The 20,441-nt window shown below is 48.6% G+C and overlaps 1 protein-coding gene across 1 annotated transcript; it reads left to right on the top strand.

Annotated features, from left to right (window-relative positions):
• The first annotated feature begins 1,871 nt into the window (after positions 1–1,871).
• On the top strand, positions 1,872–12,195 carry CENPV (centromere protein V). The gene is made up of 5 exons (XM_060135359.1): positions 1,872–2,257; positions 4,283–4,381; positions 5,598–5,667; positions 10,775–10,889; positions 11,885–12,195. The coding sequence occupies exons 1-5, from the start codon at positions 1,887–1,889 to the stop codon at positions 12,007–12,009; spliced, it is 780 nt and encodes a 259-aa protein (XP_059991342.1). The 5' UTR covers positions 1,872–1,886; the 3' UTR covers positions 12,010–12,195.
• The last annotated feature ends 8,246 nt before the right edge of the window (positions 12,196–20,441 follow it).

The following is a 20,441-nucleotide window of genomic DNA, read 5'->3' as shown; positions in this document are numbered from 1 at the left end:
TTGCCAAGGGGGAGGGGGGCAGGCAGTGTTGGATTGGGCTTTTGGGATTAGCAGATGCAAACTACTATATATAGGATGGTTAAATAACAAGGTCCTACTGTAGAGCACAGAGAACTGTATTCAATACCCTGTGATAACCATAATGGAAAAGAATATGAAAAAGAATATATATATGTATAACTGAATCACTCTGCTGTACACCAGAAACTAACATTGTAAATCAACTATACTTCAAAAAAAAACTAAAAGTAAAAAACTAAAAAAAACTCACAAAATGGCACTTTAGCCATGTCAACTACTTCATCTTCCTTTCTTCTATCTAATACCTACTGTAAAAAAGTTTTTAAACAAACTTACTAAAAAGTTAAATCAGATTTATTTGAAATTTACCCCGAGTGGAGTCATAAACCAACCCAAAGGTGGCAGCAGAAGAAAAAGGTGAAACAGATGGAGTATCTTTTAGCTACTCTTGTTTAAAAAAAAAAAAAATCATTTAGTAAAATGTCAGTTATCTGCTGAGGGAAATCTACACAACGTTTAACTCATTGAATTTTCTATTTACCAATGAGGCATAAATATAATATTAAAAACAGTAGAAGAGTTTGAAACTAGGTAGAGGTGATGACCGTATAGCATTGTGAATGCAGCAAGTACTGCTGAACTGTACACCTTAAAATGTTTAATTTTATATCTATTTCGTCTCACTTTTTTTTAAGGAATTTTGTTTTTGCCAGGCCACGTGGCTTTCGGCTTCTTAATTCCCCGACCGGGGATTTAACCCGCACCCTCCGCAGTGAAAGCGGGGAGCCCTAATCACTGGACCGCCAGGGAATTTCCCATCTCAATTTTTAAAAGTATTCAGTAAAACAGTAGAAGACAAAAAAAGCTATGTGCCTTTTGCTGTATGTAAACTACGCCTCCAATGGAACCCTAATGCATACAGCTAAAGCTTTACTCAGGAAAATTTATAGTCATTAATATTTTATTAACAAAAATACTAAAAATAACGGAACTATGTATTTAATTCAATAAACTATCAAACTAATGATAAAACAGAATTAACAAAGAGGAAAGTTGATATTAAGGAAGTAGAACACAAAAAAGAAAAATGAGTAAATGAAAATGTTATTTCTTTTAAGATATGAATAAAATAGAGCAACAAAATAGGTTTGCAAAAGACTTGGGTTCCATCAGTGGTTTTCGTGATTTTGTGTTTAAACTTTGGTGCTGTGTTCAACAAAACCATAATAATTGGGTTTGGTGCGGAGTTCATTTATTAAATTGAAAAAAATCCGTTGACCATCGAGATCCTGAAGACGCTGTTTTATAATCTGGCAGGAAAGCCCAAGTTTAAGAACTCTGATTTCAGCTGCTACCTGTCCTGCAGTTGCAGGTGCTTGGCCATTTACCCACATTGATTAGCTCATTCAGGCACGCGATGGCTCCTGCCAGTAAGGTGCTGTCCTCATCCTGGAGATGAAGTTGCCCCGGGGCCCCTGCTGGGATGTGGCTGTGAATTCAGGGTGACCCAGGAAGGCAGGAAGAAGCCCTCGGGGTTCAAGGGCCCCGGAGGAGCCTCGGCAGGTGCAAACAGGCTCCGCGTGTCGGGAGCCGAGGCCAGAGGCGCGGTTCCGCAGGGCCTGCCGGCTAGAGCGACGCAGGTGTGGGCCCCGCGGCGGGCGGGCGGGGTGGGTGCGCTGAGCTGTGGCCAGGAGCGGGTCGGGGAGGGGGCCGGGGCCGGGGCCGGGCGGGGCAGGCGGGCGCAGCGCCCCCTGCGCAGACGGGGCAGCGGGCGCGCGGGCGGCGGGCGCGCGCGGGGCACAGCGGGCGCGCGGCGGAGCGGGAACGCGCGGCGAAGAGGCCTGCGCACCAAGGGTGCGGGAGCCATGCGGCGGGCGAGGAGCAGCGCGGCGGCCAAGCCACGCGGGCAGAAGCGGTCCGGGGCCTCCAGGGCCCCCGCGGCCGCCGCCTCGGCCCCCGGCGCCGACCGCGCACGGAGGCCCGCGGGCCAGGCCGGGGGCGGGAGCCGGGCGGCGGCGAGGCAGCCGTCGGCCAAGCGGCGGCCGCAGTCGTCGCCTCGGGCGCAGGAGGCGGGCGCCGGAGAGCCGCCGCCGGAGCCGCCGCTGCCCCCGCCTCCGCCCGCAGCGCCCTCGGCGTCCGAGCTGGACCTGGGCGAGCAGCGGGAGCGCTGGGAGACGTTCCAGAAGCGGCAGAGGCTCAGCTTCGAGGGCGCCGCCAAGCTGCTGCTGGACACCTAGTGAGTGCGGCGCGGCCGGGCTGGCGCCTGTAACGTCCCCGCGGCGCCCGAGCCGCGCACCGGCCGGACAAAGGCCTCCCCGCTCGGCCAGCGCCGCGCGCCAAGGCGGCGGCCTTCCCGCGAAGAGGGTCGGCCCGGCTCTCCGGTCCCCGAGCTGCTTTTGTGTTTGCGCACGTGTGTTTGGAGAGCGGCTGGGGGAGGGGGCAGGGCCGGGGTGAGAGGCGCTGGGACAGTTCGGAGCCGCTCGGGAGGCCGGTGGCCCCTGTTACTGCGCGCGCCCTGTGCGGAGCCGGGCGGCGGGGAGGAGCGCGCGGGCCGCTCGGGTTCGGAACCGCCGCGGGGGCCCGAGGGCCGGGGCTCCGCGTCCCCCGGGTTTGCCGCCGCGGGGCGAGGACCCCGGCTCCCCGGCGGCCGGAGGAGGACTTCGGAGGGTCCGTGGAGCTCGCAGTGAGCTGTTAGCCCTGGGGGGCGCCTCGTCGTCTCCAGATGGGGCCCCTGCCCCGTAGCACAGTTGTGCTACCGAGAAGTAGTTTAGCGCCCTAAATATCTCAGAATCCGTCGTCTTATGCTAGAAAACCCAAGAGAAAACAAAGCAACCTAACAATTGCATAGCAACCTGAGGATTACTCCTTTTCTTGAGCAGAAATGTTCCTTTGTCCTTGTTCTGTAAGAAATTCTCTTCATTAGGACGAGTCTTCTCAGAGATGGAATATTGGGTTTTCCGTGTGCTTCACTTTTTGGTTCATCATCTTGGACTATAGGCTGAACATTCTTCAGGATACATCATCATTCAGTATTTTTGAGCTAAGGTGTGCCAGCTACTGCTCGGTGTGGGGAATATGTCGGAAACGTAGAACGAAAGTTTGAATTTATACTTCAGAACAAGCTGATAAATGGCCAAGAAAAAGATTTTAAAATGTTGACATGAAAGGGTGAGATTTTTTTTAACTTATCAGATTGGCGCAAGTCACATACATTTGTTAAAAAACCAAAACTCAGTAAATTAAAAATATATTAAACAATAATCGATGTTATTGTTAAAACGTTATTGTACGGAAAATAATCTCAGGAACATAGAGCAAACAGTTAACTGTGGATCCCTCTGGGTGTTAGGACTTATGAGACTTTCATTTTTTACATTATCAAATGTTGTAATGTTTGCGTTTTTTACCATAAGCATTATTTGTGTCTGCAGAAAAAAATACATCAAATTAACGGAGTCAACTTGTACAGAAACGTGAGAAAGCATTCAGTCTTGGTAACCAAATAAATGCAAAATAAGACTGCAGCGAGCTATTCTTCCTGTAATTATTGCTTGAGAAGATTCAGTGAAATGTTTTCTCAATCATTACTGATAAGAGTGTTCAGCCCTTTTGGAAAGCAGTTGGATGATATTTATCAAATCTTAATGTTCAACGAAGGGCCTGACTCATAAGTTTCAAAAAGATTCAAGTTGTACGTAATGTGTACGGGTAGCTCTGTAAAAAACCACGTATATGCAAAATACCGGAGGAGAATACAGCAGAATTACAGGAGCCTTTTGTTAACTTTCTCCGGACTCGTCAGGTCTCCTTTCTTTTTCATGGCGGCCTGTACGCCTTTATCACAAGTCATGTAAATAGTCAGTTAATTTGTTTGATGGCTGCTCCAGGTCCCTGTGGCCAGGACCCCATCTGCTGTATCTTGTTTACTGCCTTCTCCCCAGTGCCTCGCTTGTAAAAAATCTTAGTAAGTATTTGCCATGTAAATAAAAACGTTCGGGTGGCTGGATTAGGATCCTCCACCCAGTTCTCTTTTTTCCATACTTTGGAATGCTTTATTTTACAATTTAACGAAATAGAAGTGGAAAAAAGAGCTCACATACAAAGAAGGTACTGAATCCTTTTATAAAACTGACAGTGCCTCCTCAGAAGCAGGAACGCATCTGGTTGTCCCGTAAAGACTCCTCTCCCATCTTGCTTCTTTCTTTCAACCATGGCCTGACTATTCAGAAACCCTCATCTTCCTGATTTGTGTTCCCTTCAGTGAATACCAGGGCCTGGTGAAACACACAGGAGGCTGCCACTGTGGGGCGGTTCGCTTTGAAGTCTGGGCCTCGGCAGACCTGCACATCTTTGACTGCAAGTGAGTGTTTTCTCTTCCCAAGTTGCTTAGACGTTAGAAGTTGTGTTAGATGTTTTCATTAATGAAAAAGGTTTTAAAGACTGGGGGAGGCTAAAAATAACAGCCTGCTGTGTGTGACACAGCTCAGTCTTGCAGCACAGCCCCAGGGGATGTGGAGCAGGGCCCTCGACTTGTGCCCAGCAGAGTGCCCCAGAGACACCGGTGCAGGGGATGGGGGCTGGCGGTGGGAGTGCTTCCCCAGAGACCTTGCGGCTGGGCACTGAATGAAAGGCCTTGAGCAGAGTCTTCGGGAGTTGGGTGAGGTGAGGTGAGGTCAGGGCGTACGCACCTGGAAGCTTGCCATGCCCCAGGCCACCTGGCCCCGTTGCTCCAGGTGAGGCAGGCAGTGCTGCCAGGATCAGTGGAGCGCCTGCTGTCAGCACCTCCCAGGCCTTGTGATAGAACAGGGTCTCCAGGCTCTGACTTCTGTCTGACCCGTAGTGACCCGTAGTTGGTGTGTAACTGATTACGCAACAGTATCCAGTCCTTTTGCCCCTTGGTGCTGTGGTGCCTGAATTACATGTGAAGAATAAATAAATAAATACCGTGGAATTCCTCCCACGGGGAGCTGACCTTGCTGCTAAACAGTGCGGTCCAGATTGAAGAAGCAGCCCCTGGAATAAGTTGTTAGAGGATTTTATACAAAATTAGAGTTTTTTAAAAGGTGGACTAAAACGGGGGGGGGGACTTATATTTAATTCTGAGGATGTGATTCTGAGGACCTGTTTGACGTGGAGCTGGGCTTTCTGTGATGTGCAGATGAGGACAGAGGGAAACCTAAGCTTCCTTATCCGTTTCTGGTGAGGATAGCCCAGGGGCAGAAGGTCGTAGCTCTGCCTGCTGCTTGTTTTCTACTGTCTCCAGAATCCAGCAGTTCCCTTCACCGTAGTAAACCAAGGGTGGGCGGCAGGAGCGTGGTTCTCCGGGTCCTGGTTTCATGAGGGGTGCGTGGCCTGCACTGCTGGCTGTGGGACCCGTGGGCCCTCCTGCACACACAGAGCAGAGGCCCCAGGCCGCTGGCCCTCCTGCCCCAGCTGCCCTTCCTGGGATGGCGCTGCAAGGGGCTTCACCTCAAGGGTCAGCTGGCTCCTGGGACGGGGCAGGTTGGGCCCCGGGGGGAACTCAGAGGGTGCAGGTGGTCGTTCACAGTCCGAGGTCTGCTCTTGTCTTTCTGTAGCTGCAGTATTTGCAAGAAGAAGCAGAATAGACACTTCATTGTTCCCGCCTCTCGCTTCAAGCTCCTCAAGGTGAGTGTCGTGAGTGGGGCTTACAGGGTGCCAGGCGCAGGGGGCCTCCCGGGCCGTATGCTTTCCCCTGTCACCCAGCTGTCATTCCCCCCTTTATATTGGGTTGGCCAAAAAGTTTGTTTGAGTTTTTCTGTGAGATGTTATGGAAAAACGCAAACGAACTTTTTGGCCAACCCAGTATTTTTGGATATATATTTGATATTACAGTGGAAACATGTACAAACACAGAGAATCAAAAATAAATAAGATCACCCAAATCCTGTCAATCAAAGGTAACCACTGGTTGTGTTCTGCTGAATATCCTTGCATGTTATTTTGGACATGGATGAATACATCTAAATAAATCATGTGTGCTTTTGTCAAGGTAGAATTTTACCTTTTTATCTGCTTTATAACTGACTTTTATCATTTCCCGATGAAAAATAAATGATTGAAAAGATTTTTAACTTTAGTATTTGGGGGAGTTTTCCGTGCTTGGTACCAGATTTGCAAAGTACAGAGTCGATACATACACGGTGAAAGGCCTCCCCTCCACTGGCCCTCATGCCCCTGGCCTCTCCCCGCGCCTACAACTGTTTCGTAGTTTACTTACAGACTTCTTGCTGTGTCTGTAGCATATTTCGTTGCATGAATGTACCACGAGCGACCTTCTACGTTTGAACTTCTAGGTTGAGTGCAGTGCTGTCGTAAACCTCCCTGTGTATAAATCTTTGACAGTTTAGACATTATGTCTTTGGATCAATTCTTCTGGAAGTAAAATCTCCGGTTTAAAAAAGGCTTCGGCAGGCTTTGCTCCCTTGGGGGTGGGGGGGGGCGGGGCTCTGGCCTGTCCTCTGCTCCCATTGCCCCGCCCCGGGCCCGACAGACGCCTCGCCTTGGGCATCATGCGCAGTGCCTGTCGGGTAGGGAGGGCTTCCCGGAACCACCTTTGGTCGAGTCTGCGTTCCTGGCCCTGGGGCCTCGGCAGGCAGTGGCCCCTCGGTGAGTGTCTGGGAGGAAAAGCTGAGATTCAATTCCAGACGCTTCAGGCCAGGGTGGCTCCTTGTCTGTGTCTGCCCTCGATCCTGGGGTGGGTGTCTGGTCGGGGTGGGAGCGCCAGCGGGCAGCAGACCTGCCCTCGCCTTTCCCGCGAGCCCCCCTCGGGTGCCAGCTGGAGGCTGTGGCCCCAGCCCCCCAAGACAGGCGGCTCCCGAAGGCACGCGGCCGGCCGGGGTCTCGCGGCCTCGGAGGTGGCAGCGCCCCCGCCATCCCACCCCCGTGGGCCTGCTTCTCCGGCCGCCCTGGTGTCTGGAGCACCCGCTCTCTTCTTCCGCCCGGCCTGGTGAAGGAGAGAGCAGTTTTCCGTTTGTTCTTTAAGTACAAACCTCCTTCCTTGATTCAGCAGCGTTTATGGGGCAGCTGCTGTGTGCCAGGCTGCGTTCCACTGAAACCCCGCAGCTGTCGTGGCAGACAGGGCCCTTGTCCCCTGGGACCTCACGCCTCATGGGGGAGACAGAGGAACGGGACGAGGCCCGGAAGTGCCCAGTGGAGCGTGGGAGCGGGGCAGCGTGACGGAGGCTGGCCGGTGGCGAGTCTCGGCGGCTAGGGCAGGCCCCTCTGGCGCTTCGATGCCGAGGCACGGGGGTCCTGGGCACGGGGCGGGCACGGCGCCGGGGGACCGCTTGGCGTGTCCGAGGAGCTGCACGGTGGCCCTCGTGGCCGCAGGGTGGAGGTGAACCAGCGGACCGAGCTGGGGCTGGAGAGAGGCCGGAGTGGATGAGGAGACAGGTTTTGTCCTCTGGAGAGTGAAGGCTGGGGAGGGTTTTAAGCGGGGCGGGACGACATGTGCTTCAGTGTTTGAAAAGAGCGGTGGCCGCCGCGTGCAGAGAGGATAGTGAGGAGGTGAGTATGGAGGCGGGGTGGGGGGGGCGGCCGGGAGAGGGTGGCAGCCGTGGGGACGGGCAGACAGTGGTCAATGCAGATGTGGTTTGGAGCGGGTGGTTCTCGGAGTCCAGGTTGTGCACGGCCACCGGAGGGCTCGTTAGACAAATCGCTGGGCCCCCTCCTGACTGTGCAGGTCTTGGGGGGGCGGGGTGGGCACAAGATGGACGTTTCTCGCAAGTTCTCAGGTGACGGTGACGCGGCTGGTCCTGGGACCACGCGCTGAGAGCCGCTGCTCGAGAGGAAGGACGGGTTGTGAAGAGCGGAGAAGGAGGTTGGGCCTCCGAGCAGCCGGTCGCCTGGAGATGCCAGGTCCTGGGGGAGAAGCCAGCGCGGAAGGTGCTGGACTCACATCCGATTCTTGAGAAGGTTGAGGTGAAGCGTCGTGAGCGCTGACAGAGGCGGAGCCAGGGGGTGGGCAGCCGCACACGTGTGTGTCTGGAGTTGTGGGGTGAGGGCAGCTGGGCAGACGGTGCAGTCCAACACGTGAGGGCCCAGGACCCAGCACGTACAGGGAGCGGAGCGGAGGGGCCTGAGAAGGGTGGCCGGTGGGGAGGGAGGAAGAGCCTGCACGGCGGGGCAGGTTCAGAGGGGCACGAGTCCGGGGGTCAGGAGAAGTAACCGTTAGACTTGCCACGTGGGGACACTGGTGATTTCTCATTGGGCAGGAAGACGGAAGCGAGCAGGGAGGGTGAGTGTATAGCAGCGTCCTGACGATGGACCACGTGCTGTAGCGGCCAGCAGGGTGGGGGTCAGGCAGGTGGACGTGTGGACACTATGGGACGGGGTCTGCATGTCACCGGTGGGCCCTCGTGCTGAATGAGGTCCAGGAGGCTGTGAGCCGGCGTCTCAGGCCTCCCGAGGGTTTCCTGGGGGAAACCGTACGCCCAGATAACTCTGCAAGGTTTGGGACCCCTTGGCTGTTCTTTGTGGCCTCCCTGTGGGGTGAGAAGAGGCCCCCCTGGGAACAGTCTTTCGATGCAGCTCTGAGGGCCTGTCTCCCGTGGTGGCCGGGGAAGACCCGTAAAAAGCTCTGACCCTTCAGCCCCCCAGTGTCTCCCTGGAGAGAAGCTGCTGCTTTCTTGGTTATTTCTTTAAAAGCACATGCCAGGATGTATGTATGCTTTTTAAAATTAGGAATGTTAGTATGCCACACAAATTGTTTTAAACCTTGCCTTTGCACTTAACTTTGTAACCTTGGAGATTGTTCCCTAGTAGTATTTGTAAGTAGAACTGCCTTATTTTTTCCAAAACTTGCTGAGATTCCATTTTTATGCCTGTCCGTGATTGCTCTAACCAGTCTTCTGTTGATGGACAGTTTCAGAGTTTCTAACGTTCAGCTTTTACAAATGCTGCGTTAACATCTACATACATCTCATTGGATAAAATACGGAATTTTAATTGCAGGATACATTTCTAGAAGGGGAATTGCTGTGTTAAACAATATGTGCATTTTGAAATTTTAGTAGATGTTACCAAATTTATGGGTTTACATTCCTGTGACTCATATCCGAGTGAGTGTTTCTCTACACATGCAATATCATTAGCTCACTGTTTTTTTTTTTTGGACGTAAAAATTGTATTAGCCCTCAGATTAACTATAACTTTCAATTACCTATAATACGCGTATACCTTAGGCTTCTATTAAGGTGTTTTTTTTAAACATCTTTATTGGAGTATAATTGCTTTACAATGTTCTGTTAGTTTCTGCTGTATAACAAAATGAATCAGCTATATGCATACATATATCCCCATATCCCCTCCCTCTTGTGTCTCCTGCCCTCCCACCCTCCCTGTCACACCCCTCTAGGTGGTCACAAAGCACCGAGCTGATCTCCCTGTGCTATACGGCTGCTTCCCACTAGCTATCTATTTTATATCTGGTAGTGTATATATGTCCATGCCACTCTCTCACTTCGTCCCAGGTTACCCTTCCCCCTCCCCGTGTCCTCAAGTCCACTCTCTACGTCTGCGTCTTTATTCCTGTCCTGCCCCTAGGTTCATCAGAACCTTTTTTTTTTTAGATTCCATATATGTGTTAGCATACGGTATTTGTTTTTCTCTTTCTGACCTCACTCTGTATGACAGACTCTAGGTCCATACACTTCACTACAAATAACTCAATTTTGTTTCCTTTTGTGGCTGAGTAATCTTCCATCATATATATGTGCCATGTCTTCTTTATCCATTCGTCTGTCGATGGGCGTTTAGGTTGCTTCCATGTCCTGGCTATTGTAAATAGAGCTGCAGTGAACATTGTGGTACGTGACTCGTTTTGAATTATGGTTTTCTCAGGGTATATGCCCAGTAGTGGGATTGCTGGGTCGTATGGTAGTTCTATTTTTAGTTTTTTAAGGAACCTCCAGACTGTTCTCCATAGCGGCTGTATCAATTTACATTCCCACCAACAGTGCAAGAGGGTTCCCTTTTCTCCACACCCTCTCCAGCATTTGTTGTTTGTAGATTTTCTGATGATGGCCATTCTGACCGGTGTGAGGTGATACCTCATTGTAGTTTTGATTTGCATTTCTCTAATCATTAGTGATGTTGAGCATCTTTTCATGTGTTTGTTGGCCATCTGTATGTCTTCTTTGGAGAAATGTCTGTTTTTCTGCCCATTTTTGGATTGGGTTGTTTGTTTTTTTGGTATTATAGCTCACTTTTTAATTTTTGCCCCGAGTGAAAACTACCTCATTGCAGTTTGTGAGTGTGGATATTTCACAGCTAAAGAGAGATTTGTTTTCCCCATTCCTCTGAACTGTCTGTTCACATCCTCTGCCCAGTTTTACGTTTGTGTTCTCCATTAAGGAAATTAGCCTGTGACGTCTGGCAGATGTTCTTTCCTACTTGGTCCTTTGTAGATGAATTTGAGTCCAGTGAGTGTGTTCTTAGGACCTTGAGTTTGGGGACACGGGGACCCAGTCCCTCGGCTGACCCCCCCCCTTCCCGGTTTAGGCCGGGGATGCAGGGCAAGCTCGAGGCCGGGGTGTTCTGTGTGCAGCTGACTAGGGAGAAGCCCTGAGCTGTCAACACTCCAGGCTGATGGGTCTCTGGGCCGTGCAGATGGGGCCCCGACCTCAGGTTGGACGTGACCCTGGGAGCCTGGCGAGTTGGGTTTCCCCATTGAGCCTTTTAGACGATTTGTCTTTGTAAACAACAACTGAAGCTCCTTGTCTGTGTCCCTCAGGGAGCCGAGAGCATCACCACATACACCTTCAACACCCACAAGGCGCAGCACACCTTCTGTAAGAGGTGCGGCGTCCAGAGCTTTTATTCTCCCCGCTCCAACCCCGGAGGCTTCGGTGAGTGAAGGGGGCCAAGCTCGGGGCACCGATGCCCTGCGGCCACGCAGATGGGAAGCTTGGGGAGGGCGCTCTGGTGTCGCAGGCTGCCTCCTGCCTGGCCAGGCCCCTCACACGTGTGTGAGGAACGGGGCCCACCAGCAGAGCTCCCTCCTGGCCCTGGCCCTTCCGAGACCATCCGGATCCTGACCCGCATTTCCTGCCGCCGAGGGAGCTGGACTTTGCTGGGGCTGACGGTGGAGGGTAGAGAGAGGCCGGGGGCCTGGGGGCGGGGGAGGAAGTGAGGGAGGCAAGAGTGAGGGGCAGGGATGATAACAGTAAAAAAAATTGGGTTTGTTCAAACACAAGCACAGAAACCCCAAGCCCGTCTTCGGGTCCTACTTAGATCTGGGGGCAGAGCGTCCCACCTTAGACAGTTGTCGAGAATGACACCAGCTGCCGTGCGAATCGGGTGGGACGTAGCCGTGGAGGATGCTCCTGGAATCCCGGCCCCGCAGAGACGCAGCCTCCAGAGCTGCAGTGGGGCGGCTGCCACAGCCTCGAGCCTGGTTGGTGGGGGGGCGGGGCGGGTGGAGCGCATGACGTCACCCTGCCTCCCCCCCCCCCCCCCCCCCCCGTTCTCCCCGTAGCAGCTCCCGTTTCCTCTTCATCTGTCACACGGAGAGTCTTTCCTGCTGACCTTCCTGTACGGATGGGGAGGTGTTTATTGCTCAGAAAGCTGCCCCTCTGAGCCCTGGACCAGGCCTGTGAAACCTCCAGGCTGCCAGGCGGAGGTGGCTCTGGGCTCGAGGCCTCCCCCGCCTTTGTCCTCCCAGCTTGGTACTGAGTGAGGTCCAGCCGCGAGTCCCTGGCCCCCATCTCAGAGATGGGGGGAGTGGGCCAGCAGCAGGGGCGCAGGACCCCTCGGAGAGCCCACTTCCTGCGACACCTGCGGGCTGGGTTGGTCTGAGAGCCAGCCTGCTGCCGGGTCTCACGCCCCCCTGGCTTCCCTGTAGGGATCGCCCCCCACTGCCTGGACGAGGGCACCGTGCGCAGCGTGGTGGTCGAGGAGTTCAACGGCAGCGACTGGGAGAAGGCCATGAAGGAGCACAAGACCATCAAGAGCATGTCTAAGGAGTGAGCCCCCGCCCCTCCCGCAGGAGGGCCCGTGGCCGCCCCCATCTCCGCAGTCAGCTCTGGTACCAGTGTCTTCAGGCAGCTCTTGTCCTCCCTCGGCTCAGATTTTGACATAGGCTAGCTGACACCCTCCTATCCCTTCCCGACTTTTGTGTGATCTTTTAGAAAAATAAATATTTTTAACATTAAAGCAGTTACTGCGGTTTGTCATTTTCTCTGTACGTTGATTTTGCCGCTGAGGCCAGTCACGAGCGGCAGGTGTTCACTGAGCACTGTTCTGGCGCCTGCAGCCACGTCGGGAGGGAGGGGTCAGGAGGCAAACTTAGGGGCTGTTAGAAACGCCTCACGGGTCACCGAGCTGGGAAGAGAATGAAAGGCTGGTCGTGGGAGACCTGCGGGGAGTGTGATTGGAGCCTTTTTTTTTTTTTTTTTGAGAGGTAAATCTGCTTCTGATTTCTTTTTCTTTTTTGTCCCAGTTGTGGTAAAATACACATAACATAAACTTGACCATCTTCACCATCTTTAGCACACAGCTCAGCAGTGTTGATTACGTTTATGTTTTTGTGTCACCGATTTCCACAGCTCTTCATTTTCCAAATCTGAGCCCCTCTACCCATAAATAACCCCTTTGAGCCTGTATTTTTAAAGGAAGCAAGATTTGGGAAGAGAGAAGGGAGAAGTAGCTGTGGACAGAGGTCCGGGCACAGGGTAAAGCCAGGTCACTCTGGAGGCTTGTGGTGGGAAGAAGCAGTGGGTCAGAAAAATACGTCGAAGCCGACTGCAGACAGTCCTGGGTCTTTACCTTACAGGCGTTGGGAAGCCTTTTGACTGGTTCCCTGTCCCCACCCTCTGTGTCTCATGTCACTTCCTGTTATAATCAGTGCTTTTTATTACAAGATGCCTTCCTAAAGCATTCTTCCATTATGAAGTGCTGGGTATATACATAAAGGCAAACGCCTAATAAATAATTGCTCTTTGCTTTAGGAAAGTGAATCATGAAATGATCCGGGACATAGGATAGACCAGAAAAAGGGGTGGGGGGAGGAAATACAGACACACTGGATTTCTGTGTGGTCACCATGTCAGCTGACAGCCGGTTGGAAGGAGCTGGTAAAAAGTTGTATGGGTGAAACGAGTATATCCTGGTGCAGTGAATGTCCCCTCTGACCTGCCTTCCCTCTTGCAACGATATATAAAACACATAGTTTTGTGTCTCTTTAATACTATTTTATTTTTAAAATTTATCTATTTATTTACTTTTGGCTGCGTTGGGTCTTTGTTGCTGTGCGCGGGCTTTCTCTAGTTGCAGCGAGCAGGGGCTACTCTTCGTTGTGGTGCGCGGGCCTCACTGTGGTGTCCTCTCCTGTTGTGGACCACAGGCTCTAGAGCGCAGACTCAGTAGTTGTGGCGCACGGGCTTAGATGCTCCGCGGCATGTGGGATCTTCCTGGACCAGGGCTCCAACCCGTGTCCCTGCTTTGGCAGGTGGACTCTTTTTTTGTGTGTGTGAACTGCCTTTTCTCTCTTTTTTTTTTTAACATCTTTATTGGAGTATAATTGCTTTACAGTGCTGTGTTAGTTTCTGCTTTATAACAGAGTGAATCACCTATACATATACATATATCCCCATATCTCTTCCCTCTTGCGTCTCCCTCCCTCCCACCTTCCCTATCCCACCCCTCTAGGTGGTCACAAAGCACCAAGCTGATCTCCCTGTGCTATGCGGCTACTTCCCACTAGCTATTTTACGTCTGGTAGTGTATATATGTCCATGCCTCTCTCTCACTTTGTCCCAGATTACCCTTCCCCCTCCCCATATCCTCAAGTCCATTCCCTAGTAGGTCTGCATCTTTATTCCCGTCTTGCCCCTAGGTTCTTCATGACCTTTTTTTTGCTTGTTTTTTAGATTCCATATATGTGTGTTAGCATACGGTATTTGTTTTTCTCTTTCTGACTTACTTCACTCTGTATGACAGACTCTAGGTCCATCCACCTCACTGTAAATAACTCAATTTCGTTTCTTTTTATGGCTGAGTAATATTCCATTGTATATATGTGCCACATCTTCTTTATCCATTCATCTGTCGATGGACACTTAGGTTGCTTCCATGTCCTGGCTATTGTAAATAGTGCTGCAATGAACATTGTGGCATGACTCTTTTTTTTCTTCATACACACACACTGTATTTTATTTTTACAAGAGATAAACTGACACCAAGCATTGTAAATGGGTGACCACAACAAAAGCAATAATGATTGCAATTACCAAACACAAAACACACTCACACTATGTCATAATATTGACATTAAGTCCAGGAATCCTCCACTGTAACAGTTCCTTTACTTTGCAGTGAAAATTGGTTTGTATATTTTTTGCCTCTGAGTCCTTGTGGGATTTTTTTTTTTATTCAAACAGAAAGAAAGTCACAAAAATTATAATCATCCTCATCAGTTCACTCAGTCCCATGTAATTAATTTTTTTTTCATCTTGATCTTTTGTTAGCACTTTTATGAGTTCATCAGTTTTCCATTAGAGTTCTGAAAATGCTTATTCATTCAGTTCAGCAGTATAGTCAGTTACCAGAAACCTGTACTTGTCAGAGTCTTTTCCATGAATTCCTTGATGATGAAACCCTTTTATAGGAACATTTTTGCAAAAGCATCAGAGTACACCCAGAACTGTCTGTAAATGACAAAAGACTTAAAAATGACCACGGTTAAAGATTTGATGAAAGTTCATAATAATGCAATTGACAAGGAAATTTAGTTATTTCTGAGATACACATTTTAAAGTAATAACTAGAATTATGACTTATAACATTATACCAAACATACGAGATTTTTAGGAATTTCATGTAATGTCTGAAACATTTATATTAACGTATTTCCATACAAGTAACCCAAAGAAAGTTTAGTATTAGTTGTTTTATTTGTTTGTTTTTTTATACTGCAGGTTATTAGTCATCAGTTTTACAAATATCAGTGTATACATGTCAATCCCAATTGCCCAATTCAGCACACCACCATCCCCACCCCACCGCGGTTTTCTACCCTTGGTGTCCATACGTTTATTCTCTACATCTGTGTCTCAACTTCTGCCCTGCAAACCAGCTCATCTGTACCGTTTTTCTAGGTTCCACATACATGTGTTAATATACATTATTTGTTTTTCTCTTTCTGACTTACTTCACTCTGTATGACAGTCTCTAGGTCCATCCACGTCTCAACAAATGGCTCAATTTCATTCCTTTTTATGGCTGAGTAATATTCCATTGTATATATGTACCACAACTTCTTTATCCATTCATTTGTCGATGGGCATTTAGGTTGCTTCCATGACCTGGCTATTGTAAATAGTGCTGCAATGAACATTGAGGTGCATGTGTCTTTTTGAATTATGGTTTTTTCTGGGTATATGCCCAGTAGTGGGATTGCTGGATCATATGGTAGTTCTATTTTTAGTTTTTTAAGGAAATTCCATACTGTTCTCCATAGTGGCTGTATCAATTTACATTCCCACCAACAGTGCAAGAGGGTTCCCTTTTCTCCACACCCTCTCCAGCATTTATTGTTTGTAGATTTTCTGATGATGCCCATTCTAACTGGTGTGAGGTGATACCTCATTGTAGTTTTTTTTTTTTTTTTTGTGGTACGCGGGCCTCTCACTGTTGTGGCCTCTCCTGTTGTGGAGCACGGGCTCTGGACGCGCAGGCTCAGCGGCCATGGCTCACGGGCCCAGCCGCTCCGCGGCATGTGGGATCTTCCCGGACCGGGGCACGAACCCGCGTCCCCTGCATCGGCAGGCGGACTCTCAACCACTGCACCACCAGGGAAGCCCTCGTTGTAGTTTTGATTTGCGTTTCTCTAATAATTAGTGATGTTGAGCATCTTTTCACGTGCTCGTTGGCCATCTGTTTGTCTTCTTAGGAGGAATGTCTGTTTAGGTCTTCTGCCCATTTTTGGATTGGGTTGTTTGTTTTTTTGATATTGAGCTGCATGAGCTGCTTGTACATTTTGAAGATTAATCCTTTGTCAGTTGCTTCTTTTGCAAATATTTTCTCCCATTCTGAGGGTTGTCTTTTCACCTTGTTTTGCACAGCTTTGCTGTGCAAAAGCTTTGACGTTTCATTAGGTCCCATTTGTTTATTTTTGTTTTTATTTCCATTTCTCTAGGAGGTGGGTCAAAAAGGATCTTGCTGTGATTTATGTCATAGAGTGTTCTGCCTATGTTTTCCTCTAAGAGTTTGATAGTGTCTGGCCTTACATTTAGGTCTTTAATCCATTTTGGGTGTATTTTTGTGTGTGGTGTTAGGGAGTGTTCTAATTTCATTCTTTTACATGTAGCTGTCTGGTTTTTCCCAGCACCACTTATTGAAGAGGGTGTCTTTTCTCCACTGTATGTTCTTGGGCAGGTGGATTCTTAACCACTGCGCCACCAGGGAAGTCCTTTGTGTCTCTTTAAAAACATAAATGGCATTCTGTACGTTTTGTTCTGCAACTTGCATTTTTGTTTGGTAACATCTTGATCTCATGTCAACATACAAATCCTCATCATTGGCTATTACATAGATTTGCAGAGTACGGGTCTAGTCTACTTAACTTTTTTTTTTTTAATGGAAATTAGGGATTCCAGTTTCTGCTTTACAATCAGTGTTGGCAGTGAGTATCCTTTTACAGGCCTCTTTGTACATGTGTATTATTGAGGCTATAGAAGATGAATTGCTAGGTTGAAGATATGCATATTTTAAACATTAAAAATGCTCAGTTTCCCTCAGAAAGTATATACCAGCCCCTAAAGGGTCCATCAACCCTGTGAATAGCAGTGCCCTCACCAACACCTGATGTTATCAGTCTTTTTACTTGTGACCAATCTGTTGGGTGAAACAGTTTCATTTCTTTATGTTTCCATTTTCCTGATTACCATGAGTTTGAGCATCTTTTATGTTTTTGGACCCATTTTTATTTCCTGTCCTGTAAGTTCCTTGATCACATCCTTTGCCCATTTTTGGGGGGGGGGGCTATTTTTTTTTCCATCCACATGTTAAAAAATATTAGTAAATAATGTGTTTCAGATACTATTTTTAAAATTAATTTTTGGTGCTTTGTATGTTCAGGATATAAATCCTGTGATGAATTTTGCAAATATTCTTTTACAGTTTGTCACTGTTCTAACTCTGTTTATTCGGGTTTTAGATTCCGAAGCGCTCAAATCTATCAGTCTTTTCTTTTCTTTTTCTTTTTCCTTTATGGCATTCTGACTTTTCTGCTTCCTGGCTTTTGTGATTTATATCTTGTTTGGGAATACCTTCCTATCGAGCTTATAAACTAGATTTTCTTCTACTGCTCTCATAGTTTTTTGGTGCCTTTTTGGTTTTGTTTTAACATATAGCTCTTTAATCTGGATTTTTTTTTTTTCTGAGTGGTTTTCATTTTTAATTTTTGTCTGTAGTATGAGGTTGGGGTTCAGCTCCCCACCCTCAAAATGGATAACCACTGACTGCATTGGCCCTTCCACTGACTCATCCATCCATTCCTTACTGATTTAAAATGTATGTTCTAGATGAGGTTGTTTCTGGACACTACTTTTTTTTAAAAAAGTTTATTTTTCTATAGTCCCACAGTTACCAAAGCATTTTAAATCCCTAAAGTTTAATGATGTGCTTTAAAAAACGCGATAGAATAAATCTTCCTGATTATTCTTTTTTGATTATTTTGTCTTCCAGATGAATTTTAGAATTAGTGTATCGAGTGCCATATAAAATCCTGTTCGGATATTGATTGAGAGCGTTCTGAGTTTATAAATTAATTGTGGGGGGGAGGGGACAGGCTTCTTTACAATACTCAGTTTTATCCTCCGGGGAAGTGCGACATCTCACCAGTTGGTTTTGTTCCTCTCGGCTCCTCTGTCAAGCTTCCTGCTCTTCTCCATGTGGCAGCCGTGTAGATGGCGCATCCTGTGTTAGGTTTATTCCTGGATGTCTTATGGTTTTTGGCCGTCCTTGTGAACGGGATCTCTTCTCCACTTTGCAGTTGGTTATTGCTGGTGGGGAGGAATGCTGTTGTCTTTGGTATGTTACATTTTACCTGGCTACTTGTTGAGCTTCTGGTGACTTTCTAAGCCAGCCTCCTGGAAGCACCCCTCGGCAGTGAGGTCACTGGGCGGGCCCCCGGCAGGAGACTCCCGGCTTCAGCCTCCTGAGCTGTCTGTCATCTTAGATGTTGGTATTTTCCCACATGCTTGGGGCTCAGAGAAGGCAAGAGTGTGATGCTGGCTAGAAGGAGCTCTGGCTAAGACTGTGCCTTGGAACATTAGATGCTGTCGGTAGCAGCCTGGCACCTGTCGCTTCCTTTTGGTCGCGGCCAGGAAGCTGCCTCTCACGTGACAGTCCCACACATGCCCCGTGGAGGAATCTGAAGGCATCTGTGTTACAGCTTTGTTGTACATCTTCTGCATTCATAAAGGAAGGCAACAGTCCTAAACATGGCAGGAACTTCCAAAAGACAAGTTCAACTAGCTGTGGTGGGTGGAAATCCAAGCTCTGGGATTCCCTCAGGATTCTTTCTTTCCTGAAATCAACCCTCACCCCTGTAAGGCCCGGGTCACGGACCGGTGCTGCTTTTGTGACTGAGGAGGTGCTCGGGGACGGTCTGTGGACCCCTAGCTCGCCCTCTGTTGCTCCCCTCGGGCGGGGAGAGCAGCCCTGGCGCTGGGACACAGCCGTTGCTCGGGGCCCAGGCTGGCAGATGGCTTCCGGGAGAGCACGTTTCTGCTGTTCCTGGTGGCTTCCTTTCAGGCAGCAAGGCTGCCACCGTGATCATTCATATGGAGTAGACCTAGGTCGGTGGGAGGAACGACCCTCAGCAATTCTGCGCTCATAGACTCTGATGAACCCTGTAGATCACTGGGATCCTTTCCCTTGAAGACCTCACCGCTCTCAATCTCCTCAAGACCTTCCCCCAGGGGCACTGGGTCGACCCCGTGTTGTCCAGCTTTTAATTTCTGAAGTTGACTACACTTCATGTAGATTTTCCTGGCAATACTGTCCACGAGGGAGGGGAGCCCCTGGCAGGGGTGCCTGTAGGATTCAAACTTGACCAAGACCTTAACACTCTGATCAAACCAGAACCATGTTTCTGCTGCCCGACCTCTTGTGGGCCCAAGAGCATAAATGTCCTGTTCTGTCCGTCCCTCCACACAGTTTGACTGGCTCACTTTTCTCAGGATTCACTGACTTTACACGATAGGCTGGTCGGGTGGTCTCCAGTGTACGGTGTGCTGCCTCCAGGAAGTGCTCAAGAGGGTCCATTATGGGTGGGAAGAAAACGTTAGAACTCCTATTTATCCATTAAAATTTTTTTTTCCGTATGTTTTATAATGTGCACTTAGAATGTATACATTATTGAAAACTCAGAAGTCGGGAGATCATTGCTGTAGCCGCTTGATTCTGTTCTCCCTCTGATCAGTGCTGCACATCAAACAACTGTCTGTGCATCTCTGTACGAGTTTCTACTTCCCAAGGATAAGTGCACGTGGAGTCCAGGGATATGTACATTTTAAAGATTTCTGACGTACTGATTTCCAGAAGATTCCACCATCTTCTGTTTGCCCCAGCAGCATATATGTGTCCATTCCCTCACCTACAGAACACTGGGCGTTACTATTGATAGACATCTTTGCAAATTAGATAAGTGAAAATGGCATTTTCATATAATCTGTGTTCCTTTAGTTAGTAGTGGGATTTTTTTCACATTTATTTCGTGTGTGTGTGTTTGTGAGAGAGAGAGAGAGAGAGAGAGAGAGAGAATGAGAGGGAGAGAGGGGGCAGACCTGTTCATGTCCTCTGCCCTGGAAAACTCCTACTTTAATCCAATCACCACCTTCAGTGAAAAATAGATTTTCATCTTTGCCTTAATTTGTAGCCACTACTGAGGTTGAATAGTTTTTCCTGTTTAATGGCCATTTAGATTTCCTCTTTCATGAATTTTCCATCCTTAATCCATTTTCCTTTTGGGATGTTTTCTTATCAATCTTTATATATTTGGGCTATTAACACATCTGTGATACCTGTTAATTTCAGAAACCTGTGAAATATCTGTTTTTTTCCTTTACTCCTTTTGTGAGTTTCCAGCCTGGCTTTGTAAGGGCTGCCCCATTCCAAGGTATATATGCATTTAGAGTCTCCCAAGTTTCTTAAACAATATTTTAATTGTTTTGATTTTTATGTATAAATCTGTAATGCATGTACAGTGTGTTTCTGTACTTGGTATAAAGTATGGAGTCTTTGTCTTCTTACAAATGCCTGACCAGCCATCCTGAAACAATTTATTCAATGTTTTTCCACTGAGTTAAAATGCCCCCTCTACTGTACAGTAGCTCTCATATAATATGGATCTGTTTCTGGATTTTCTCTTCTGTCCAACATCTGTGTACTCCTTT

Source organism: Lagenorhynchus albirostris, chromosome 20 (assembly GCF_949774975.1).
Source record: "Lagenorhynchus albirostris chromosome 20, mLagAlb1.1, whole genome shotgun sequence".
Classification (NCBI taxonomy): Eukaryota; Metazoa; Chordata; class Mammalia; order Artiodactyla; family Delphinidae; genus Lagenorhynchus; species Lagenorhynchus albirostris.
This window is presented reverse-complemented; position numbering and strand designations above follow the sequence as displayed.